At 41.4% G+C, this 26,414-nt stretch overlaps 1 protein-coding gene across 2 annotated transcripts; it reads right to left on the bottom strand.

The window, feature by feature from the left end:
* Positions 1–122: 122 nt before the first annotated feature.
* Positions 123–25,339, bottom strand: LOC131914722 (lysine-specific demethylase 4D-like). Of its 2 annotated transcripts, XM_059267331.1 has the most exons (3): positions 24,614–25,339; positions 10,123–10,208; positions 123–2,498 (listed from the first exon to the last, which is right to left on the bottom strand). In XM_059267331.1, the coding sequence occupies exon 3, from the start codon at positions 2,176–2,178 to the stop codon at positions 664–666; it is 1,515 nt and encodes a 504-aa protein (XP_059123314.1). In that variant the 5' UTR covers positions 2,179–2,498; positions 10,123–10,208; positions 24,614–25,339; the 3' UTR covers positions 123–663. The 2 variants fall into 2 exon arrangements, with proteins under 2 accessions (XP_059123314.1, XP_059123315.1); XM_059267332.1 differs by lacking the exon at positions 10,123–10,208.
* Positions 25,340–26,414: the final 1,075 nt, after the last annotated feature.

Below are 26,414 nucleotides of genomic sequence, written 5' to 3' on the forward strand. Positions count from 1 at the left end.
GGAGAAACAAATAGAAAATGTTCACTGCAGAATGACTTATTCTTCTAGGTTAGACACGAAACAGACAAAGTGTCATTGTCCCAAAGATCCCACTGTCGGAAATTACAATATTAGAAATAAAGTCTAATTTCAACAGTTTGGCTGCTTTGCCTTTATTTGGAAACACTGGGTAAGATACATTCTTAATATACCAAGTTTGAGAGGTCATCTGTGACTCTCAAATGACTTTTGACTTTGTGTGTGTGTGTGTGTGGTTTTGTGTGTGTGTGTGTGTATGTGTGTGACTACCTTTTTGTGACTACTAATCTAATGGTCAAAAGTTTGACATTTTGCAAGAAATGGAAGGGGGGAAACTTGAATTTTCATCTTTCTCTACAGTTGGCCTAGAGGATGGGAGGTCAGTTTTAAGCAACCTCAGCTGCACCTAGCTCTCTGAAACCCAAAATGACCTGCCAATCAAACCTCAGCTGGAAGCCCGGGAGTTACCAGTATCCAGAGGCTTGCCACGTTCTGCAGAGGAAAGTGCATGTGAGTTTAGCACTTAGAACTGACAAGGAGCTCTCTCAGGCGTGGCCAGTGTCCTGCAAACTCAGTCAAAACTGAGGCGATGACCTTAGCAAGCTTCCTGAGTGCAGGCAATGAGCTGCAAGGCAGGACATACGTTTAGGGGTCACAGGTCAATCCACCTTCAGAAACTGTCACAGGATGCTGTGGGCCAGGGTTCGAAGGCACAGGGTTGACTATCAAGTCCTCACTCACAGACTGGGATGGAAGCTCTGGGTTCAGGCTTGTGTCTGCTCCTCCTGCTGGCTGGCGCCTCTTGACTGGAGCCTCACTGGTGGACTCCTGAACTCCCTGTTCACAAGGACGACGACCAAGACTACGTCTTCCAGTTGACAGGTCGTGACCAGAAGATAGACCCAGAGTAGGTGGTGTGGCTGGGGCCGGATCAGGCTCCTGGACCTCATCAACTTCGGCATCTGATGGTTGCCTGTAGCTGCAAGGAATCTTACTGCCAGTCGCTATAGGCAGAAGAGAGTGTGAGCCCTGGCGAAACCGGAAATGCCTCAGTCCTCGAGTTTTTCTCGGTGATTGGATCACCCGCCAGGTGGTAAGCTCCTGGCTGGTAGACCCCATAGTCTCTGTGTGGTCCACAACTGCCTGATCTTGGCCACGTTTCCACAGCTCATATCGCTCAGGCTGCAGGATCCGAACAAAGGCGTCCATGGAGAAGCTCACCCTGGCCTCCCCACAGCTACACTGAGAAGCCACCTTGCCATAGTCGATCCACCTCGGGGTCGCAAAATTGATGGCCTCTGCACAGTTGAAGCCATGGTTGAAGCCAGCGTGGTAGCCATAGGGAAAGGTGACCATGAACTCCCCAGCCTCCTGCGTCATGCGGCCAAAGGGGATACCATTCTCCTTGAGCACAGTGGGTGAGATGAGTGCCACCTTGTGCCTCAGGAAGGCCTGGCAGCCCTGGGAACTGCCCGGGAACAGCTGCCTGGCCAGGTGCTCCAGGCGTCGGCCATGCTCGGGGGGCACCGCATACCACGTCTTGGGCTGCCCAAAGTGCAGGTAGTTGATGCTGTACAGGTCCATGTCCTCCGTGTGCCACGCGAAGGTGGTCTTCCACATGCCAAAGTACAGGTAGGGCGTGTTGACACCCTCAATCACAATGCCGCATTCTTGTTCCAATAGGTCCTGAATTGTTCCCAGGTGTCCCACGTTCCAGTGTTGAGTTTTCCCATCAAACAAGGAGCCGCTGACATCTGCACCATAAATTGGTGACTCATAGAGACGATTCTTCCAGTATTTTCTCTCCAAATCTTCAAAATTCAGGTGTGGCGGGGTCCGATATTTTTTACTGTTGGCCAGGTGACGGAATTGTCCCACCGTCATGGCTTTCTTCTTCTTATGGAATTGAGTGAACACACCTGCCTGGCCAGACACCACTTGCTGCAGGGGAGTGGCTATTAAGATGTTGCTGATGTTGTCGTAAGATTGCCTGGCTCTCCACTCTTTGGGTGGGATGACCTTGGCCAGTCCAGCTCGGTGTGCCCCTTGGGACTCCATGTAGGCGATGTACTTGTCAAAATCATTAAACTCTTCTTTGGTTGGACGAAATATCATTATGCTGCAGTTTGAATTCTGAGCACAGTTGGTCTTAGACTTCATAGCTTCAATTTAAATACTAAACTCCAATATCTACACAGGATTGAGGAAGCAGTTTTTTTTTTAAATAAATGAATTGCTGTTGGTGTGATGTAGCAGGATGTACCTGTTAGTTTCTGTGAATGTGATAGGAACAACCTTCCCAGGTTTGCTGACTGACTAAGAGTCAGCACTCTGGCATTAGCTCAGTCCAGGCACTGAAGGGCCTCAGGCTCTGTCGTGTTCCTCTGTTGGGACCTGGGTCTTTCTTCTTGTTGTCTGTTGGATTGCACAGACGAGGCTGTAGTAGAATCTTGTCTTCAGGGAAGTGACTAAAACAAAATCTGAAAGAATAAAGTTTGAAATGTTAAGCAAAAGCTCAGGGAAATAGAAATGAAACATTCAATTGCATAGTGATTTCAGAAGTTGGTCCTTAGCATACTGTCAGTACAAATGAAGGTGTGGCTGTGGAATGGAGCATGGGCGATTCTTGTCCCTCACCCAAGGGAATGTGATACATAAATAACAGTTTAGAAATCTTTGTGACAGTGTTTTGAGAACTGAGCACATGCATGTGCTGTGATCCAATCATTCCCTGAAAACGCTTGTGTCTAGGCACTGAGAGCCACATCCAAGAGTGCTGACAATACTGTTTCTGATGAGCACATTCTGCAAAAGCAAACGCCCGTCAACAGTGCAGTGAAGAGGTGCATTGCTCTAAGTTTGTACGACAGAAGACCACCAAGTGAGGAAGATGAAGGCTTCATACAGGAACCAGTTTTATAAAGATGATATCAGGGTTTTCTAACTCAAGGAGACACCTATTCCGTGATTCCATCTATGTAAGATTGAGATGAGACAAAGAAATTTAGGTTCAAAGTCAGTCCAAAGTTCCCAGACTATCTCTGTGAAAGAGAGATGCTTGTGGGTGGGAGCCTAAGGAGGGATCTGCAGTTGCTAATCTGCTCTGAACCCAGATGCTGCCTAATGCCCATCAGAACAGCTCACTGTGACCGTTCATCTAGCACGGTGATCTGTATTACTTACCATAGTTGGGGGAGAGAGACACTAAAGTCAAAGAAGCATGAATACTTGGATTAGAAGGAAAAAAGTGATTAGAAATGAACCAAATATTTTAAAAATCTAGGTAATTAGAATTTGAGGAGGTTGTTAAGAAAAAAGTAAATATGGGTCATGAATTTCCTGAACTCACAATGTGTGATTTTATGGTCACATAAATGTTTTGCACAGACCAATACAGGGTGACAGAGATATGAGTAAGGGCTGGCCAAATGTATGAGAAACGGAAATGGTAGTGTTCAATCAGGCCAGAGTGTCTCTGTGGCTCTGTATCAGAGAGAAGGTCCAGAGAGTGCTCGTGGTTGGACAGAAGAGGAGGCACAGAGTAATGATGGACCGTTTCATCTACTCTATATAAGAAATAGTAATGATGGACCGTTTCATCTACTCTATGTAAGAAATAGTAATGATGGACCATTTCATCTACTCTATATAAGAAATAGTAATGATGGACTGTTTCATCTACTCTATATAAGAAATAGTAACGATGGACCATTTCATCTACTCTATATAAGAAATAGTAACAATGGACCGTTTCATCTATCCTATATAAGAAATAGTAATGATGGGCCATTTCATCTATTTTATATAAGAAATAGTAATGATGGACCGTTTCATCTATTCTAGATAAGAAAGGAAAGGAGAACATTGAGGGAGTCAGGAGGGGAGACACTATTTCATCCTAAGGTTCATTTCCCCATCAGGTCAAACGTTTCTGTGAGGGTACTGGGAAACGGGAGGCGCACAGCATGGGTACTGAAAAGGGTTTCTAAACTAGCCACATTTTAAACTGGGTACTTGCTTTGTATCTGTCTTGAGATCTTCCCTAGTTTTTACTTTGTGCTGTTACAAACTATTTCTCTCCTTTCGCAATCTCTCTCCCCAAATCCTTCTTAGTTCTTCTATTCTCCCCTTTTCTGACTAGATGAACTTGACCCTCATCTTTCTTCTTTCTCAACAAAATACTATCTTCTCATCTCCTCTAGCTCTCTTTAGGAGTTTATCACCTTGACCTTGGTTGGCTGGAACTTTTAAAAAGTTTCATATCCTACCCCTCCACCTCGCAGCTATTCCGTGGAGTTGGTTGGGAACACTTTATGAAGACTGTGATGTGGGGAAGATAGGAAAAGCCATTAGCTTGTGTCCTCAGTCTCAAGTTCCATCTGGTCCTGTTGTATTCCACCCAGTACACTTAGAGTTTCGTCTCTGTGTCACACTATTTCCCACGGGTCTTAGAACTTTATTATAGACACTTGGAACGCTTTTATTAGAGACAGGATTAAATGAGCCCGTCGGCCCACAGGACCTGTCTCCTTTTGGTTGCAGCCTCTCCCCCCTGCTCTTCTCCCAGGAGAGGTACTCCTTTCCTGAGCTAGTCCTTTGCATGTCGCGTTCACTCCAGGACTTCAGCCTGTTAAGCAAACACTATGGCCATTTTCTTTATTACCAGTCACCAGTCTCTTTCATGGGTAAAGCTGTTTCCTTTTCATCTTCCTTTCAGTACTAAAATGTGTCAAAACTTGAAAGTTTACATTCAAGAGTCTTCTGTGACAAACTGGCCTCCCCCACCAGATGGCGCTCTAGGGGTTCCACCTTATTCTTGTGGGTGCTTTGTGGAATACCTCCCCTTCCTCCTAGTCCGCGACCACCAGGGCACTAACTCTCTTCTCTGGATTTCCTTTTTCTTCTTGAATTTCCTTTTTCTCTTTGGACTACCCTGCCCTCAAAACACCACCCGCTGTATGAGTGCAACCTTATCTCAAAGCTCAACTCTCATTCTTGGTAACATTCTTCCTATCATGCTGTTGGCATTGGTTGGTGCTGGTCTGTCTTTCCCTTTTGTATAACTCACTGTCACAGTCCCTTTAATACTCATGCTTTCAACTTGGCTTCTCTGTGTTGGATCTTCCCCTGAGGCCCTGAAAGTCAACTGTAAAGGACAAGTGAACCATTTCCCCTTTGTGACTATGAATGTCTTCATTTACCACAATGGTAACACACTGTCCTAGTCATCACCGACCAACCGTTTCACCTCATCTCCCAGATGTCAGAGGCATCAGCAGAGTCTATTGTGAGACTCTGAGGCCAGCTTCCCCCTCAGGAAGCCTCTTTGTGCTCTTAGCCTTCCCACAAGGAAGCTCAGGATGCAGCCTACTTTCCTCTCCTGCTGACAGCACTCACCAAGTCAATTCAAACCAGTCTTGAAGGCTGACTACTACCAACTGTCCATGCTGCATGTGATAATCTCCCACTTTTCTCCAAGTTTAGTCTTAAAAATTATCTATGGGGCTAGAGAGATTGTTTCCTGGGTAAAGTCCTTGCTGTGCAAACATAAGGAGCAGAGTTCTGATCCCTAGTATTCATGTACAAGTCAGACATGGTGCTATATGTCTGGGACTCTAGAGCTGAGGAGTAAGGGCAGAGACAGACAGGTGGGCGGAAGACTAGCCTAGCCTAAAAAATCAACTTCTGCTTCAGTGAGAGACTCTACCTCAAAAAACAAGATGGAGATAAAGGCACTTGAGATGTACTTCTGACCTTCTTCATAGGCACATGGGAGCAAGTGCACACACATATGTGCACACCCAGGCACACACACACACATATGTGCACACTCAGGCACACAACACACACACACACACACACACACACACATATATGTACATACACACATATGTGCACACCCAGGCATACAACACACACACACATATGTGCACACCCAGGCACACACACACATATGTGCACACCCAGGCACACAACACCACACATGTGCACACCCAGGCACACAACACACACATATGTGCACACCCAGGCACACAACACCACACATATGTGCACACCCAGGCACACAACACACACATATGTGCACACCCAGGCATACAACACACACACACATATGTGCACACCCAGGCATACAACACACATACATATGTGCACACCCAGGCATACAACACACACACACATATGTGCACACTCAGGCACACACACGTGTGTATATATACATACACACATATGTGCACACCCAGGCATACAACACACACACACACACATATGTGCACACCCAGGCATACAACACACACACACACACATATGTGCACACCCAGGCATACAACACACACACACACACACACCCAGGCATACAACACACACACACATATGTGCACACCCAGGCATACACCACACCCACACACACATATATGTGCACACCCAGTTACACACCACACACATATATATATACATACAGACACATATGTGCACACCCAGGCATACAACACAGGCATACAACACACACACACACACACACACACACACGTGCACACCCAGGCATACACCACACACACACACATATATATATACATACAAACACATATGTGCACACCCAGGCATACAACACACACACACACACACACACACACACACACACACATGCACACACACACTACAATGATTTTATAAATTACTTTGATATATACAATCAAGTTTAAATATATAGGCAAATATTTTGTTAGTCTGAAAAAAGTCATTTAAAAGGTGGCTTAAATACCACACTGAGGATCTTTCCTCCTCTAGAAATAAATGACTCACCTCTTCTCTCACTGGACAGTTAGTATTTGCTCACATGTCCACAGTTATTACCAACCACATGCAAATTTTACCTCAGCTTTAAGTATCTGAAACAGCACATCCAGTAAAATATTGGTTGAATAAAATTCCTCAGAGTTCATACTTGTAAATGAGATGACTTTATTGTAGCATTATTTTAAGATCTTTAGCACATAGTGTCAAAGCTATTCTCTAAGAAAAGATCATTCCTCAATGTTGTAAACTTATTTTTAAAGCCTTTTACTATTTGGTGACATATAACTAAAGTTATAATTTACATTTCTTGGATCACCCTGGAGATGAAACAGTTTTCACCAATGCTGGCCTTTGAATCGCATCATATTACCTCATTCTCTTTTGTCTGTTTTTTGTTAACAGTGGTGTGTTTCCAGCCTATTTATATGAACATTTTACATATAATTTAAACATGTTACACCTCAAGTCCTTTGTTAGAGGTATTAATAGTTCTGCCTATTTGGCATATTTCTTATATTTCTTTAGTTCCACTGAATTAAAATGTTTAATGTATTTTAATGTTTTATGTTGTATATACTTCCCCATGTAAACACACAGAAGTATTATCTTAATTTTTTCTGTTTATGTGATAATTATACTTTCTATTCTGGGGCTTATTAACTTTTAGGACTATTTTGTGGGTTCTGGTGTAGCTGTCTCTTGTTCTTTATGGATACGCTATCTATGCTGTCTGTGGTGGTCTCATTTGGTCTGGCTCTGCCCTTTGCCCCAGAAAGCTTCTCTCCCAATGTCCTTAAACTGATTAGCCTGACAAACCAGGCTATCTTTATGAAGTTTCGAGTGTCTTCTTACACGGCTTCTTCTGCTCTTCTCCCCTGCATCACCTGTTAACTGGATACTGGGATGCCTGTGGATCGAACACATCTGTTTATTTCTCCCAGTTCTCTAGTTTTTTAAATCACTATACTGCATCTTCTGAGATTTTTTTCTTATTTTCTTATATTTTTCACTTCTTTTGTTGAACTTTTGATTTGCAATAGGTCATTCCTGTTGCCTTGGTTTTTGTTGCTTATGTGGATTACCCTTTTCATATTGATCTTGTTTTGAAGACACATTTATCTCTAAAAAAAATGCTAAAATATTCATGGTTTTTAGAGTTTTGTCCCTTAATCTGCTTGTCTCCTGGTTTTGGTCTCTCACATGTACATTCAAATCATCCTCAAACAACCGGCTGTCCTTAGTTGGTTACAGAACAGGAAAGCTGCCTGGAAGCTTGGGGGCACAGTGCTTGCCTGCATGGGGACCCACTTGCTTCCTCTAGGCTCATATTCAGCAATGAAGGGTCTCCCAGCTTTTCTCCTGGAGGCAACAGGTCTTCTTTCTCCACCCGAAGGAAAAGAGCAGCTCAAACTTCCACTATCTAACTTGTAAAAATTCACCTAACTTTGCTCACTCCTGATGATCCCTAGAAACCTCCAGTCCAGAAACTAGCTTTGCTCCTGCTGTAGAACATAAACCGTAATCTGCTCTGTCTGAGTGACAATGTCCTAGATGTCCGAGAAAAAGTCTCTTTTCCAGAGGTGCCCACTGCCATGGCATCCTAAGGCCCTCGGGTCCTGTAGAGATAACTGTGTTGCTTGGCTTTCCTGCTAATTTAGGACTCTCTTGTAGGATTTTATAAATCAGCATGTATTTCTCCATCTAATGTTAACTTCAAACTTCCACATTTCACCACTATCTGCTCTCTTATCTCCTTCAGGTCCTTTGTAAGTTTGTCAAAATATAAATCCTGTGACTGTCACTTCGAGAGGGTTTGGGGAAATAAAAAAAGATGGCATTTAAATTACTGTTTTCATGGCTCCCCCCACCCAAATGCACTGATGTGCATGTCCTTGTATGAATTATTGGTTCATGTCAAATACTTCTGGCCATCATCCTTGACTTCGTGGTCTCTTCCTCTCTCACTTCACTTCTTTCTGCCTTCACCAAAGTTTCAATTCCTGCATTCCAAGCCAAGCCAAGACTCTGCTGCATGAAGTCTTTACTAGTCCAAGGCCTGGGTGAGGATTCTGTCTTCCATACTCCATGGTTACTATTTAGCAGGTGCCTAAGGAAAATTGCTGAAATGGGAGCTCCCAGGAGGCAGTCTGCTTGGCAGGCAGCTTTCACCTCCAGTAGGCACAGAAGGTAATGAATGCACTCTTCTGGGGCTGTGTTTGTTTTGTTACCCAGGGCCTACGGTATGTCTCTGCCCCATACACCTTGGTGATCCATTCCTCATAAGCTGCAATGAAAGGAAAAGGGAAAGGAAAGAGGTGGCTTTTCCTGTATGTTTGTGCCTATAAATGCCAATATTTTCTATGGACATTCAAGTCAAGAGCACACAGGAAATATGGGTGTAAAGAAATATACATAGCAGGAAGAATTGGTAACGGTTATATTGTGACATAAATCCTGAAGACTAGGATTTGGCCTTTAAATCCAGCAATGTAAGTGTTACATTATGACTTCAATGTGGTCTATGATAAACTGGGCATGGTATTACTAACTTCATTCTAGTTACTTTCTGGAGCATGGGACCAGGGATGGTAATAGTGGTATACAGCTACAAAGAGCCCTCCTTACAAAGATACACCACTCAATGAATTATAAGTTTTAGATACACTCTCTGAGTGAGTCTGCAAGTCTTGTACATGACTCAACACTGTAACACAATCTCCCTTTGGCTCAAATTACAGTGAAATTTATAGCCTACAACTGAGAGAAGCCTCATCTAGACATATCCTCTCCTCCATTCCTGTCTCCAAAGCCAGCTGCTTGTGTAGTTTAGGTAGTTCTTCTGCTTTTTGTGTGTTTTTAGACTTTTCAATCTCAGGTATCATGAACACATACAATAAAGGCTGTGAGATTTATTCTGTGATGCCCCTTCCCAACACACATAGATTATCCCTGCCCTCTCTTAGCTCTATCAAATGTTCTGGTTAAAGTGCTGAATCTTTGCCACATAAAATTAACCACAGCTGATTTGTGTAGTGAATAATATTTATAAATTTTTATTTTTTCCTCTTCTCTGTTTTATACATACTCATTCTCTGATCATTTCTAGAAACTTAAATCAAAATGCACAAAGCAAACTAGGTCACTGAAGCAAATTTCTCTTTTCAGAAATACTCTTCCTGGAGCCCTCATGCTTGAAGCTGAGCCAGGAATCCTAGGTAGTTGTACAGCCTATATCCTAACAGTTCCATCCTCCATGTCCAGAGATCACCACTCTGTTAGAGCCCTTAGGCCCCTTCCTTGTGTACTCACTTGCTTCGGCAGGGAATAGCCACTGGGAACATCCCTGGAGCCTCGTTGGAGGTTAAGGATCTCCAGAAGGGGTTTGAAGACTGCATCTAGGAAGAATATCCAACAATCTGTACTGGGTATTCATAAAACCTTCTCTTACCAAAGGCAGAGCAAGAGTCATTTCCTCCTAGTGTTTATGTCACCATCGCCTCTGCACACTCGCCACATCCATCACAAAGATACACGGCGAAACTTACCTAGGTCGTCTTCCTAGGTCACTGTCTACCATCTTGGCTGCACTTAGAAGCTGTGTAAAGAATTCTGGCTTCAGCTCTAATGAGGCAAGGATCATGTCAAGTTTCCTGACTATGAAACAAGAACCTTAGAGTTATTGGATGACTATAAATAACACACCTGTTTGCTAGAGTTTGGACATCTAAAGATACCTTTGTTCTATGCTCTTGCTTTCCTTTCAGAATTGTACAGACATTCTCCTGGCTTCTTCTCAAAAAACCAAAAAACCACCGGTTTGCTAATCCTTGTATAAATTCTGCTCCAATTCTGTGCACACTTCTAGAATATTCCTCTGATTGTTTCCTACAATTTCGTTAAGGTATTTGGTGAGTCTGCTCAGCTACTGTTCTAGGCATGCCTCAAACTCCTGCTGTGCACTGCTGTGAAACAGCCTTAGCATTTTTTTCATGTTTCCTTTCCCACTCCATGTCTCCTCTCCATCTCCTCAGAAGCCAACACTTGGGCACCAAACCTCATGACTGACCCCTTCACTTTATTACTGTCTCTCTTCAACATTTTGTTCTTTTGTTATTGGCCAAGCCTCCTAGCATTTCTCAGTTCCAGAAACTGCTTCAGTTGGTTGAAAGCCTGCTGTAGATTCCTTGCTGCAGACTTTCTCTTCTGAGAGGTTAGTTTGTTTTCGGTTTGTTTCCTTTGCTCTCTGCACTGCGTTTTCTTTCCGTAGTCACTCTCCGAGGATGTTCAGCTTCCCTGTGTCAAGTTAAATGTATTTAAGCAGGCACTAAGTAACTGCTTGTTTGCTCTCTGCTTTGAGTGCTCTAGTAGGAACCTAGTCATTTCCTTTGGAGATGGTGACACCTGGAAATATCTAAAGGTGAGTCTAATTAAAAGACTTGAAATTTATACTTGGGGGGGGGCAGGACAGGTTCTCTCTATATAGCCCTAGCTGTCCTAGAACCCAGAGATCCACCCACCTCTGCCTCCCACATACTGAGATTAAAGGTGTGTGCCACAATGCCCAGCTATACATTTTAAAATTAGTAACTGGGGTCCAGAAATTTTAGTGTCTCATGGATTTTTTTGTCTGTTTTTGTTTTCAAGACAGGGTTTCTCTATGTAACCCTGGCTGTCCTGGAACTTGCTGTGTAGCCCAGGCTGGCCTCGAACTCACAGAGATCCACCTGCCTCTGCCTCCCAAGTGCTGGGATTAAAGGTGTGTGCCACCATGCCCAGCTATACATTTTTAAACCAGTAACTAGGGCACAGAAATTTGTGGTGTCTGAGGGGTTGTTGGTTTGGTTTGGTTTTGTAGACAGGGTTTCTCTGTGTAACCCTGGCTGTTCTGTAATTTGCTCCGTAGACAAGAATAACTTCGAACCCAGAGATCCACTTGCCTCTGCCTCCTGAGTGCTGGGCTTAGAGGTATGCTCCATCATGCCCAGATTTTTTTTTAATGGACACACACACACACACACAGACACAGACACAGACAGACAGACAGACAGACAGACAGACAGACACACACACACACACACACACACACACACACACACACGTATAGTAGTTGATGCTGTAATCTCAGCATTCCATGAGATTGAGGGTAACCCAGGCTAAGGGGTGAGGTCCAGGACAGGCAGGGCTACACTGTGGAGCCCTCTCTGAAACAAACAGAAATTAGATAATCTATGACAAAAGCTTACAATCCAGCTTGTAAGAACTGGTAACTTCACCTTTCACATTTGCTTCAGGTAGTTTTGTAATCTTTAATGAGCCAGAATTTACACATTGAGATGTACACTTTAATGCTGGGCAGCTAAAGTGCTTTTTACATGTAGTTCTGTACAATCACCTCTGCACACTCATTCGAAGGCATTTCTATCACCCCAAAAAGCATCTGTTTCCATCTTCAGCCATTTCTCATTCCCACCCACACCAAGGCAACTCTTCTACTTTCTCAGTTCGCCTACTCTTGATATTTAATGTAAGTGAAATCTAGAATATGTGGTCTTTTGTACCTGGCTTCTTCCATGCAGCAAATTCTTGAGATTTGTGTTGTATTATTACATACCAGTATTTTGTTTCTTTTTATAGCCAATTAATGTTCTATGGTGTACAGATAGACCACATTTTACTTACTCATCATCAGTTGACATAAATTTAGGTTGTTCTCACTCTGACGCTATTAACAACAATGCTCTTATGAACATTCATGGACAAGTCTGTCTTGATACCTAAAATTGTTGGACCAATTGACAGCTCTATATAACATTTTGAGAAATCGTTACAATTTTCCAGAAATAGCATTCTTTTTCTTCCACTAACATTTATGAGGGTGTCAATTGCATAGACAGCTTCTCCAATAGTTACTATCTTCTCTCTCAGAGAAATTCCAAGAGTGATCATCCTGGTTTTAACATGCACTTCCTTAGTGACTAACTATATTGAGGATCTTATAGGCTTATTGACCATTCAGCATGCTTTTGGAGAAATTTCTGTTCAAACCTTTTGCTTTATTTTATTTCTGAATTTTAAAAGGTCTTTTTTTTAAAAAAAAAAAAATTTGAGTATGTCTTTTGAAGTGCATGTTTGGATCTTTTTGTTTGGGTTGGTGTTTTGAGACAGGGCCCGTCATGTGGCTCAGTCTCCCAGCTGCTGGGGATACAGGAATGTGCTACAGCACCCAGCACAAATCTTAAAACTTGACCAAGGCCAATCTGCCAATGTTTTAAGTTGTTACCTGCCATTAGTACTGTGTCTGAGGCACTAATTAGTGCCTAGTCCAAGGTCACGAAGCATTTGCTGTACTGTCTAGTAAGGTTTTGTTTGACCTTTAAGTCTATGATCTCAATTCAAATTAAGTTTTGCATAGGAATCCAAACTCACTCTTTTGTACTTGGATATTCAGTTGCTTCAGCACCGTTTTGATTTTTGAAGGTTTTTTGTTTGTTTGTTTTTTGGGGTTTTTTTTTGTTTGTTTTTTTTTTGGTTTTTCCAGACAAGGTTTCTCTGAAGATTATTCTTTTTCTCCTTGAACTGTCATGACACTATTGTTGAAAATCTGTTGATTACAAGGGCTTTTGAGATCTGTGTTCCACTGAATCTGTGCACATCAGTGTCAGTGTGGTCTACCTGGTGGCCATCCTAAAAATATACCAACAGAACAGGTCATTTTTGTTTCTTCTTTCCTCCAGGTGCACTTGCTAGTCAGTTTCTTGGATTGTTGACATCTGATTGATTTATCTCATTATTGTTGACTTACTAATATTTCCTAAGTTTCAGTTCTATGAATTATGACAGTAGTTTTTGAAAGTTGGTTGTCCAGTTAGACTACTTTTCTTGTTAACATGTAAACTTTCAATGTTTGGAACAAATTCTGACTATTATTTTGTTGCAAATACCTTACTTCTAACCCATAAACTCCATTTAAATTATAAGCCAGACATATTTTGAAAAAATTAAATGCAATTAAATTTATTACTTTTCCATTATGACTTACTCCCTATGTCTTGTTTAAGTAGTCTACTCTTCTTGAGGCCACAAATGTATCTTTTTATTTACTTATTTTTTCCCAGTGGCAATCAGAAGAGGAATACATCTAGGATTAAATTTGGACAGCAATAAATAGCAAATAGAACACAATCCAGAATTTGAAATTCTCTATAAATGGTCAGATGCTAACTCAATTATAACTTTAAAGTTTTAAATATAGCATGACTGAGATTTATTTATAATTTTCTGCTGTAATTTTTGCTTCTCTTACAGCTTTCTAGTTTTCTGACATCTTTGTTCTTTGACTCCTATGTAGATACACATAAATAAAAAATTTGAAGCTAATATCCACATATGAGAACACGTAGTGTTTGCCTTTCTAAGCCTGAGCTACTTCACTTAATATATTTTCCACTTCAGCCGGGCGGCAGTGGCACATGCCTTTATTCCAGCACTGGGGGGGGGGGGGGGGGAAGAGCCAGGCAGACCTCTGTGAGTTTGAGGCCAGCCTGGTCTACAAAGCGAGATCCAGGACAGGCACCAAAACTACACGGAGAAACCCTGTCTTGAAATATATATATATTTCCAGTTCCAGTTCTAACCATTTTCCTGCCAATTGATTAATCCATTTTCTTTATGGTTGAAAATTCCATTGTGTATATGTCCCACATTCTCATTATTAATTCATCTATTGATGAACATGTAGGCTGGTTTATTTTCCTAGCTATTCCTTTTTCTAGCAGCCATGAACATGATGAGTAATTACCTTTTTAGTAGGACACTTAGTCTTTTTGGTGCCTAGAGATGAAATAGCTATGTCATGTGGAAGATCTATTTTTACATTTTGAAAAACAAAACAAAACCTTCATACTGATTTCCATAGTGACTAATATCAGTTTGTACTCCCATTAACAGTGAGTGAGGCTTCCTCTTTCTCCAAATCCTCTCCAGCATTTGTTGTCATTTTCTTGATAGCTATTGTGACAGGGGTAAGATAGAATCTTGAGTGGCTTTATTTGCATCCCTAGATGGCTAAGCACTTTAGTTGTTGTGTGCTCTGGGTACTAATACTCTATCAGCTGGCAAAGAATGCTCCTCTTCTGTAGGTGGCTAACTAGTTTTGCTGTAAAGAGAAACCTTCCAGTTTCTTCAAGTCTCATTTGCTGGTAATTGTCCCAATTTCCTGAGCTACTGGAGTCCTGTTCAGAAAGTCTTACTTATTAGTGCCAATTTTTTTCTAGTCTCTTCAGATTTGGGGGACTTACAATGTAGATTTGAATCCATTTACAGTTGACTTATATGGAAGATGAGAGATAAGGATCTAGTTTCATTCTTCTACATGTGGAAATCCTGTTGAAGATACGGTCTTTTCTCCAATGACCATTTTTAGCACTTTTGTCAAAAAACAGGGGGCTTAGCAGTGTGGGTTTATGTCAAAATTTTTTTTTTTAAAGGTTTATTTATATTTAATGTGCACTGGAGTTTTGACTGTATATATTCTGTGTGAGGGTGCTAGATCCCCTGGAACTGGAGTTACAGACAGTGGTGAGCTGCCATGTGGGTGCTGGGAATTGAACCTGGGTCCTCTGGAAGAGCAGCCAGTGCTCTTAACCACTGAACCATCTCGCCAGCCTATGTCAAAATTTTTTGTTGTTTGTTCCGTGATCCACTGGTCTACAAGTCCGTTTTTGTGTTGGCACCTTCTCCCCCCCCACCCCCCACCCCCCGTTGCCCAGATAAAACACCGTGTTTAGGGAGAAGAAATCCGAATTTTGGGTCTTAGCATTTTCTTTTGCTTTGTTTTTAGAAGTCCTGTTTCTAAATTTTCCATCCATTCCTTCATTTGTACATATCTATGTAACTATCCTGTTTTAATTTCTATATTACTTAGCACTGATAGTTAGCATGCAAAATCTCACCATCCATATCCATCCCCTTTGCAGAATTTGACTAGATTTATAGCTACACTTGAGCATTCTTTCTAGAGTAAATTCAATTCACTCCTGTTCATGGGAATTAGGATTACATTGAAATCACTAAAAAAATTGTAGCCAGATTTCATAGCTCTTTAATGGAGCACTCTTGCCTATTATCTGGTATTTACACAAATCTTGATGTACTTCAATCATATCTTAAGCATGAAAGTAATATATCTGTTTCCTTACATTCTACAAAGCCTTAGGATTTGTGTGTGTTTGTGTGAGTGTGTGAAACAGAAACTTTTCTCATTATTTCTTGATTTTTACATTCCTTCTTAAAGATGATTTTTTATTAGTTCTGTTTTGGCTGACCACTGAGTATAGAACATTTCATATATTATATTTCTATCACTCAAAGAGTTTTAATTCTCCTTTGCTTTGGAACTTGACACAAACCAAATTCTTAGCAACTAGACACATCCTTTAGTGAAATGCTAAATGTTGCCTGACTTAGCAAAAATTTTATACTCATTGCAGATTGTAGTAAGAGTTGATCTAAACTTTAATACTATTCTATTCCATCATTTATCACCTAATCTAAAACTTTTAAATATAAAGGGACCCAGAGATGACAGCAGAATCTTACTGATACATCATATTAAAAAGCAACAGAAACACAGAATTGTATTTTCCCAAACTGCAAAATACATTTTTCAAGTACTATAAATACTTTAGAAAACTGACCAGAGTATAGCTATAAGTTTTTACAAATGGCAAAAATTAAAAATATCCAGAATATGTTCTATAATTACAAAATAATGAAGTCAGAAATTAATGACAAAAATACTCCCAAATTTGTAAAACTGAAAATATTTTAAAATAAACCCTTAATAAGAATGAACTAAAAAGTTAAATGAGAAAATCATTCTACATAAATGAGAATGAAAATACCTCAAATTTTCAAATTTGTGGTATGCTAGCAAATAATATTAAAGAAAAATTGAAAACCTTAAAGAAATAGGTAAGACAGAAGGCTAGAAAATTATATGAACTAAGTAGGCAACTATCTGGAAATAAATTTTTCAAAAAATTTTAAAAGGAACTAAAAATGAGACCAGAAATGTATGAAATACAAAACCAACATGAAATAGAGTACAGAGAAACCCAAACTTTTGAGAATTTTCATATACTTGAAAAATCTTCAGTGAAAATGATGAAGAACAAAAATAAAAGACACAAATAACCAGCGCTGGGAAGACAGAGGTCATTACTGTAAAAGAAGTGAAAATAGAATGAAAAAGAGTATGGACAATTTTACACTAATATAGTTTTAAAATTAAGGGAATAGATCGCTAGAAAAATAGACACAAGAAAAGAAAAAAATAACTAAATTCGTAACCATCAAAGAAATGGAGGTATCAGCCAAACTGTTAGAAAGACCACTCCAAACTCAGGACAGCTGTACTGGGTAGTTTTACCAACCATTTTTTAAAAAATATAACTCCAATCTTAGGTAACTTTTCCCAGAGAACAGAAAGTATGCTTCCTAATTTGTATTATGATACAAATCCTAAGGACACTAGGAGAAAGAAAAATAGTTAATATCCCTTTTGAACACTGACACAAAAATCCTAAATAAAGTATGAGCTCCCTGACTAAAACTATATGCACTGTGGTCCAGATGGCTTAGTCCAGAAATAAATGATTAGGTAAAATGTGAAATAAATCTATTTAACACTTACATATTAAAAGGGAATCTCAAATGCAGAACCAGTATTTAATAAACCTCATCATTTGAAACACGATATTTACACTTATAGACTAGCGTGAGGTCAAGCTTTCACCAGGGGAGCTTTTCAAAGCATGCAGCGGTAACTGTAGTCACGTGACTAGTCAAAGTGCTGAGAATAAATGGCTGTTTGAATGCTCAGCCCTAAATGGGACACTTTAAGGTTCAGAAAACACGGTAGAAGGGGCAGGAAGAATGTCAATGCCCAAGGAAGTGGCGCAGTATGCTGAAGACTACTCTTCAGGCATGACATGGCCTTCGCACTCTTGAACTCGGAAGCTATGATTGCCTGTGCTCGAACTACACAAGACTGGATCTGCCAGCATCCTGCCAGAGAAGAGGGAGAGACTCACAAGGCCCCGTTCCTCTCTGAAGATCTGTAAGTAATCAATGATTTCCAGGGGAAGGAAGACACTTTCCTCAGTGGTACAGCCACTGGTAAGATGCCCATGCTCCTGTAAGCAACCCAAGGAAACTCACTGGGTCACAAAATAAAATAAGAAAGTAGATGGTAAGCAGAAAAGGGATCATTTGGGAAGAGGGAGTGGGATCAGTAGGAGGGAAAGAGGTATGAATATGATCAAAATATATTATATGCATGTATGAAAATGTCACAATAAAACCCTCTATCAGGTATAATATAAGACATTTTGAAATATATTATTTTTTTCAGCAATCTAAAGTATTAAGAAAATACCATAAAATATATCATTGCAAACCTTCAGCAAAATTGTACTTAATAGTAGTAAATTAAAAGTCTTATCTTGCAGACCAAGAAAAAAACAAGGACACCTGGGATCAGAATCTTTATTCAGCATTGTCCTGGAAGTTCTAACCAATACAAGGTCAGGAAAAAGGGAAAGCAGAATGGAAAGAGACTGAAAAAGAAGAAATACATTGTCATTATTGGTAGATGGTATGTATATAAAAATATTCAGAGTAAACCACTTGAATTAACAGGAGAGTTTGGCAAGTTCTCTGAATTTAAAATAGATATATGCAAAAATCAATTATACTTACGTACACCAGTTAGAAATGATCCAAATTTAAGAATGATATCATTGACAATAACATTAAATAATAATGACACCTAGAGCCAGCAAGAGCTCATGAGATTTCTATGAGGCAGTGATGTAAATATACAGAGAAGCAGTATACTGACATGCTTTAGAAAACAAAGATGATCTAAACAAATGGGAAGACAGACTCGTGCCTAAATCTAAAGACTCGGTATCATAAAAACACCACTTCTTAAATTTGCAAATGCAATGTTATTCCAGTGAAAACTCCAAGTGTATCGAACTTCACAGCTGGCTCCTGAATATACAAAGGGCAAAGAGATTTTGGAAGAGAGGAAGAGTAACAAGAATTGCTCAACTAGATGTCAAGACACCACTATAACAGTAGACAAACGAAGGCCTGGTTGTCTGAGAAAGGCCTAGGAAGTCTTTGGAAGACATTTACAGAGAATATCAGCATGATTTCAAAGGACGTTCTCAACTAAAATATAGCATGCATTTGACAAGAATAAAGGACCGATAAGTTGAACTACCCCCAAATGGAAGATTTCCATCCATCAAAATCAGTATCAAATATTTCCAAATGAGAAGCAATGAAGTGGGAAGTTATATGTGCATCATAAGTAGCAGGAATTACTACTAAAGTATTAAAAACTCAGAAATCTGTAAGGGAAAGACAATTCAACAGGAAAGCCACTCACAAAAGAAACCAAAGTAGATAATAAACATGAATTAGACATCAAGGACACAATCAAGATGTTAATGACAGGTCACACCCACACTGCCAGGTCAGATGAAATTGAGATGCTGACAGTATCAGGCATGATGAGATTCCACAAGGAGAGTTCTCCCCGTGCTGATGCGGTTCCTATGAAATGCATGTGCGCACTCCTCTGCACACTGACAAGAATAGCTGCAGTAGCTTTGTTTGTATATATTACTGTAACAGAAACATAACAGTTAGATTTATAGAGTAAGTTTTTACAGTCAAATTCCACACAGCTACACACAACCCACATTAACTGGGAGGGCAAGAGAAAAACACAAAAGTTAAGATTTGTTCATATAAACATTAAAGTATACATAAAGTACAAAGTTGACAAGACTGAGTTTTATTTAGAAATTCATTCATGGGCATTTAGTAAAATATGAAGACCTGAACACTAATCCTCAGCTTACACATAAGTATGTGGTTACAGGGATGCATTTTTTTTCTTATGAAAAAGTTCACTTTTTTTTTTTGAGCTATCGGGTTCATAGATGATGGGTTTTAGTAGATGCAGGGGAAATGATTCAACTGGTAGAAATGGAGAGATATTTGATTACAATTATAATTGGACTGGGGTAGGCTGGCCTATATAGAATTTTGTTAATATATAGAGAGGAGCCTGACCATTACATGAGTTTTCACTAAGAGATTATCTTCTGAAAGGAATTCCTTTCTCTGGGTCTTGTAGGTTTTCTTTTGCAATCAAGACTTGGGTGAGCAGATGAGAAGTGACCTTTTTCTAGGGATCAGTGCAGCAGTGGACTGCTCAGCGGCTTACCTCACATATACCACAGAAGAAGACACATCTAAAACAAAGAAACAGCTTTTACACCAGACAAGACTTCATCCTGTTCAGGTTCATTCATTCATCTGTTCACTCATTTCATTTGGAAAAGTTTTACTAGGCAAATATTAGTATTAATCATTGTTTTAAATCGTTGGCCTACAGCACTGAGCAAACCCTGATGGTACTTATATTCTACATGTTCTGCATGGAGGTAGAGAAACAGTAATCTTAAAACCACAGGACCACACACATGGTGTGTAAAAAGAAAAGAAGAGCACAATATGGGAGACAAGAGTACAGGACATTAGAGGACACAAGGGAAGAAAAGCTGCAACCTTAACCAGGATGTCACAGCTGGCTAGTTTACTGCAGTTTTTATTCGGTTGTTTGCATTTTTTTTTATACATTATGTGTATTAGTCACAGGAGCTAAGTATATGTTAAAGACTTTGCAAAACTTACCTTCTAATCTGACATTTAGCTGTTGACTTTGTTCCCATCTCCTACTAGTAACTTACTTCTGTAGCCTGGCTCTCCTGGAACTTACTATGTAGACCAGATTGACCTCAAATTCAGAGATCCTTCTGTCTCTGCTTCCCCAGTGCTGGGATTAAAAGCATGTCTATCCAGGCCTAGCTCATGATAAAAACATTTTTAAACAGGGTTCTAGACTCAGCCTGAGAAGTACTGGGATCACAGGTATGGGCCACCACACCCAGTTTAAATTGAAAATCAAAGTGATTTTTAATTTGTTTATTCTAAAGCCATGGGATGCATTGCCTTCATCAAACTGTCCTTCTAAATGCCAGGTACCAGACTTTCTGAAATTTTCTTATGAGCTTTTTAAGACTTCTTTTATCCCCTTTGGACACGATTTTTCTATAACCTTTGAAGCTGGAATGCATACATTGTCTCCTCCATGCAAACAGTCAATTTTGCAATCACAAGTATTGCATATAATATCTTACCACATTAAAACACTACCTTTGCTCTATTAAAAATGAAGATGCATATAAAGCTGGTGTGATCTGCAAGAGATGAGACAGGACATGCGTTACTAAGAAGGTTTTGGGAATAGGACTGAGTACCAGGAATCAGACAGGATCGCCTCATCTCTAGTGACACATGGGTAACCTGCCTGATAAGCCAGGCCAGGAATCCTTGTAGAAAAGAATTCTATTTCTAAATTCAAGGATCTTCTATTATAGGACTTGGGAGATGGTTCTTTTGGTAAAGGACTTGTTGTACAAGCATGAGGACCCAACAAGGTGTGGCAGAGGACACCTGTCAACCCAGGGATGGAAAGGCAAGACAGGAGGATCTTCAGGGCTTCTGGCTAGCCAAGCTAGCCCAATCCAATAGCTTAAGGTTTAATGAGAAACAGTTTCAAAAACAAAGGTGAAAAGCAATAGAGGAAGACACCAACATGGACCTCTTGCCTTCACAGGCACATGCACATACATGAACTGCACACACACAATATCTTCTAAAGAGGATTGCCTTCACAGGCGTACACACACACACACACACACACACACAATCTCCTAAAGAAGAAGAATGGGGAGGGAGAAACATTGCCAAGGGACAAAATAAGCAAGCAGGGGGCTGTAAGATGATTGCAGGCAGAATTGGGGGTGGGGTGGGGGCAATTACTATTCTGTGGTAATCAGTTTGAAATAAAAGCACAGAGGAGGCTGAGGCAGAGAATTGCCATGAGGCTAGCCTAAGCTACATAGTAAATTGGAGGCTAGTCTGGGTTACATAGTAAGACCCTGCTTGTAAACTAAAGCAAACCAAAACAGCTTAAGAAGTTATAGATTTTTTTTTTTTTTTACCAGAAGAGTTAGCTGGTAAGTGAACTTTAAGTTTTAGAGCCAGGCGGTGGTGACGCACACCAGTACATGGGAGGCAGAGGCAGGCAGATCTCTGTGAGTTTGAAGCCAGCCTGGGCTATGAGTGTTTCAGGAAAGGCGCCAAAGCTACACAGAGAAACCCTGTCTCAAAAAACAATAACAAACAAACAAACAAAAAAGTTTTTAGGAAAGGAGATGGCTAATTCTGTCAACTTGACTGGACCTGGAATCCAATAAGAGATAAGCTGACAGGGCCACCTGTAAGGGATTTTCTCGATCAGGTTATTTTAAGTAGGACGGCCCATCCTAAATAAGAGTAGCACCTTCTACATCCTAAATAAGAGTAGCACCTTCTAGTGATAGAGAAGACAAAAGAAGGCCCTAGGGAAAAGTCTTGGGTTTGGCCTGCTTGCCTTCCATCTTGCTGTCCAGTTCCTCTCCCCATCCTCAGCTTGCTGTCCAGTTCCTCTCCTCATCCTCAGCTTGCTGTCCAGTTCCTCTCCCCGTCCTCAGCCTGTCCAGTTCATCTCCCCTGCTGCTACCATTGTTAGGTGACATCAGAATCCATCTTCTTTAGTCTTCCAATGTGGACTGAAGACCAGTAGCTCTCAAGGAATCCTTCAGGCATTCAGAATCACAATGGGACTGTTTGGGACTGCTGAGACATGTAGCCTTGTGGACTGGGTTTCTACTCAGTATGGACACTCATACTGCATCATGTAAGCCAATCTAGCAAACTCTCCTTTAATATATATCCACTCTATCAGCTCTGTTCCTCTGGAGAACCCTAGTTAATACAGACATCTTTTCAACTTCCTTTCTTTTTCCTAAGTGTTTCCACTGTTAAAGTCAAAAGCTTTATGGTATCATTTTCTTAGTATTAGGTCCAGTAAGTTAAAAACTTTTTTGTTTTTACCTATCTTACTAATACTTCCAGACTATTTTAATCAAATGCTTTTAATTTTGTGAACTAATTTTTCTTGTGTTTAGTTAATAAGTCAACATTTCAATGGACTTTTTGAGGGGTTGATAAAGGCAGCTGGGATATTAAAAACTAGGCATGTTCCTGTCACCATCTTGCCATTGAAATTTCATTCCTCTATTTTATAACATGTCATTCATTCATTCAACCAGTACTTACTCAGCACCTATTATGTACCATGTACTCTTCTATATGCAGAGGACACCAGTAAATAAAGAGGGTCCCTGCTTTTCTGGAATTTAGGTTCTAATACCATTAGACAGACAATAATATTAGTAACAGCCAATACTGGTTTAGTGAGTCTGGTTGCTGAAATAGTTACAGGCACTTTACAAATAGTTATGCAATTACTGCAGTACCTTTGCACAAGGGATGAAGAGCATGAAAGGGAAAATAATTTGCCCAACTGTACACAGCTGGGGAGTCAAAGCTAAGAGTCACACAGATGCTTAGTCTCAAAACTTTGGCTTAGATCGAAATGAAAAGGGTGCATAGCGTAATGAAAACAAACAGTAAACACAGCTGATATTCAGTATTATGAATGTATAGAACTGGGTGCTGTAAATTGATGCATGGGAAGAATGGGGGCACAGTATGCATGCCAGGGGAAACCCCACTGAGGAAACAGCAGTGAGCTAAGACCTGAAAAATGGTGTTACAGCTGTCTTTGGGCAGAGGCAAAGGACACAGTACAAGACTGTAAAAAACAGAAGAATGCACGCCTGCACTCGGAAGGCTGAGGCAGGAGAACTGTCAGTCAGGATACATAAAACTTAAGTTCAAAGTCAGCCTGGGCTACACAGCAAGACCTTGTCTCAAAACTCAAAAGAAACAATGGAACCCTGCCTTGCTCTGAGAAACAGAAATGTTCAGTTGAGTGTAGCTAGAGTGTGGTGTACCCATGACTGACTGAAGCCAGGAAGACAGACTGTAAAGAAGCCTCAGAATCAAGTTAAGATACATGGCTATTTTATCCTAAGTGCCCAAAACACGATCGTTCTGTGCAAAACCATAGGAAAGACCATTTGGAGGTAATTACAAATCCAAGAGGAAAACCACAGTGGCCTGAGTGAGGGTAGTGGTCAGGAAATGAACTCAGGATAATTTTTACAATACTGGACAAGAATGGCAAGTGGACGGGATGTCAAGAGTGAAGGAAGTGGATCTTGGGCTTTGGGTTTGAGCCACTATGATGGCAGTGTTCTTAGGTTGTGTGAGGCTGAGGGAGGTATATACCTTCCCTAAGAAAAAAGCAGCATTGCACCTTCTACTTCACAGGGAGGGGGTTTCTTCTCTAATTCTCTTTCTTCATTTAAAAGTTCCAAAGGAAGGATTGAAGGGCACTGAAATGTTCAAATGTTTTAGGAGACCCTTCCACTTGGAACAAACTGGAGAACCTAATCTACCGTCCTTCAACCTCTCAATGATGGGACACCAAGACAACGTTGGGGAAGCCATCTTAATTCCATCTCATGCTCCTCCTGGCAGTCAGGCCCACTGTTCTCCAAATGCTCACTGTCGTCAACACTGCTGGCATCTCCCCTCACACTACACCGCTTAATGCATTCAGCTATATAGCTCTCTATAATATCTTAACAAGCAAAGCGACTGAACCGCTGCCTCCAAGGCTGGTGGTTTCGCAGAATGGTACCTTTGGAAAGCTCGTGGCTGCCCCCGCACTTATTTGCGCCTTCTTCATATCCACTTAAGTGACAATTCTAGTCCCTAGGCTGCGGGGTGTACTGAGGAGCAGGAGCCGTTGGGTCAGTTGGCACGCTCTCCTCAGATCTCACGCCTGCCAGGCGCGGACCGACTCCCCGGCGCCTTCCGTCCTCGCAGCGCCGCAGCGAAGGAGTCTGGGAGGGGGTCGGGGAAGGAAAAGACGCAAGAGAGATTAAGTAATTGGTTCTCAAAGACACAGGATGATATTTAGGGTCGACTCCAAAGCACTCATTTCAAACGCCCGCCCCCTGAGCCGCATTGGCTCCGCCCCTCGACGACGTCACACCAACTTCCTGTTGGGTCTCTGCGGATTGGTCGCTGCATCAGCCTCTGCGAAACGGTTAAAAACCCGGATTTGCTTCCGGGTGTGCAGTTCCAGCTTCCGACGCAGCGGTTGGAAGCGCGAAGATTTTGCTTCCGGGTCTGAACTGAGCCCCGGGTGGAGAGCTGGAAGCCCCGCATTTTGTTTCCGGTCTTGGGCTGGCGCCCCGGCGCAGAGGTTCCTGGGAGCTTAGAGTTGCGATGGTTCGTGGGTGAGCCTCCGGAGGTGCCGCGTCGGACCCCCGCCGGAGTGAGTAGCCGGGGCTTGGCCGTGTGTGGTCCTGGAGAGGGTGGCACCGGGAAGCCGAGATCGCCGCCGCGCGCCGTGACGACGGCCCGAGCCGCGCGCCGGGAACGGCGGTCGGGAGCTGCGGCCCAGCCCGGGCGGTCACGGGCGCGGCGCCGCTGACACAGAAAAGCAGGCGGGCGGGATGGGGAGAAACTCCCGCTCCCCGCAGGCTCTGTCTGGGCGTGCTTCTAACGGAGCCCTGTGGTCAGGCTGGAATTTTTATTTGACAGCTCAAAGCTGAAAGTGGCACAAGGTTCTCTTGTTGCTGTAGCGACACAGTCTCCTGTAGCCCAGGCTAGCTTCAAACTAGGCTAGCTTTAACCTCCCAAGCACCTGGATCACAGGAGTACCCCATTACACCCAGTTCAGAATGGGTTCTTGATGTTTCTCTAGGCGGAGTTCCGATTTTCTGACCATTCCTTAAGTTACAGCTTACCAAAAGTCTTATATATGTTAGGGTAACTGTTGTAGAAGAAAATTGAATCAAGATTGTTGGATAATGTTGCCCATGTAAATGTCTTTGGGTTTTAAACAAGCCGGGGGGTGGTGACGCACGCCTTGAATACCAGCACTCGGGAGGCAGAGGCAGGTGGAGCTTTGTGAGTTCCAGGACAGCTAGGGCTGTTACACAGAGAAACCCTGTCTCAAAACAAACAAACAAACAAACAAACAAACAAAAAACCTAAAAACAACAACAACAAAAAACAACAAAAAGGTCATTGGGTTTAAACAAACTCACTCTAAGACAGTCAAGTTTGTCAGTGATCAGTGACTTTAAAAGAAATTTGTTTTGTTTTGTTTTCCTTTTAGTCTGTTTGCTGTTTTGTGAGTTTTATCATAAAAATGCAAATCTTAGCTAGACATGGTGGTGCACACCTTTAATTCCAGCACTCCAGAGGCATAGTTGGGTAGATTTCTGGAGGGTTCTAGGCCAGCCTGATGTACATAAAGATCCAGGACAGCCAGAGCTACATAGTGAGACCCTCTCAAAACAAATAACAACAAAACCTCAAGAGAATCTAGTGCTAGTAGAAGAACAAGAATTTTTTCAAACGTTTGTTTTAAAAGCCACATTACACTGTTACACAAGATCTGCCATTATGTGTCAGAGTTCTAATAA

This window comes from Peromyscus eremicus, chromosome 7, assembly GCF_949786415.1.
Source record: "Peromyscus eremicus chromosome 7, PerEre_H2_v1, whole genome shotgun sequence".
Classification (NCBI taxonomy): Eukaryota; Metazoa; Chordata; class Mammalia; order Rodentia; family Cricetidae; genus Peromyscus; species Peromyscus eremicus.

Bases quoted from the DNA above. Each gene is read 5' to 3' on its own strand.
- LOC131914722 (XM_059267332.1), bottom strand. From the start codon at position 2,178: ATGAAGTCTAAGACCAACTGTGCTCAGAATTCAAACTGCAGCATAATG.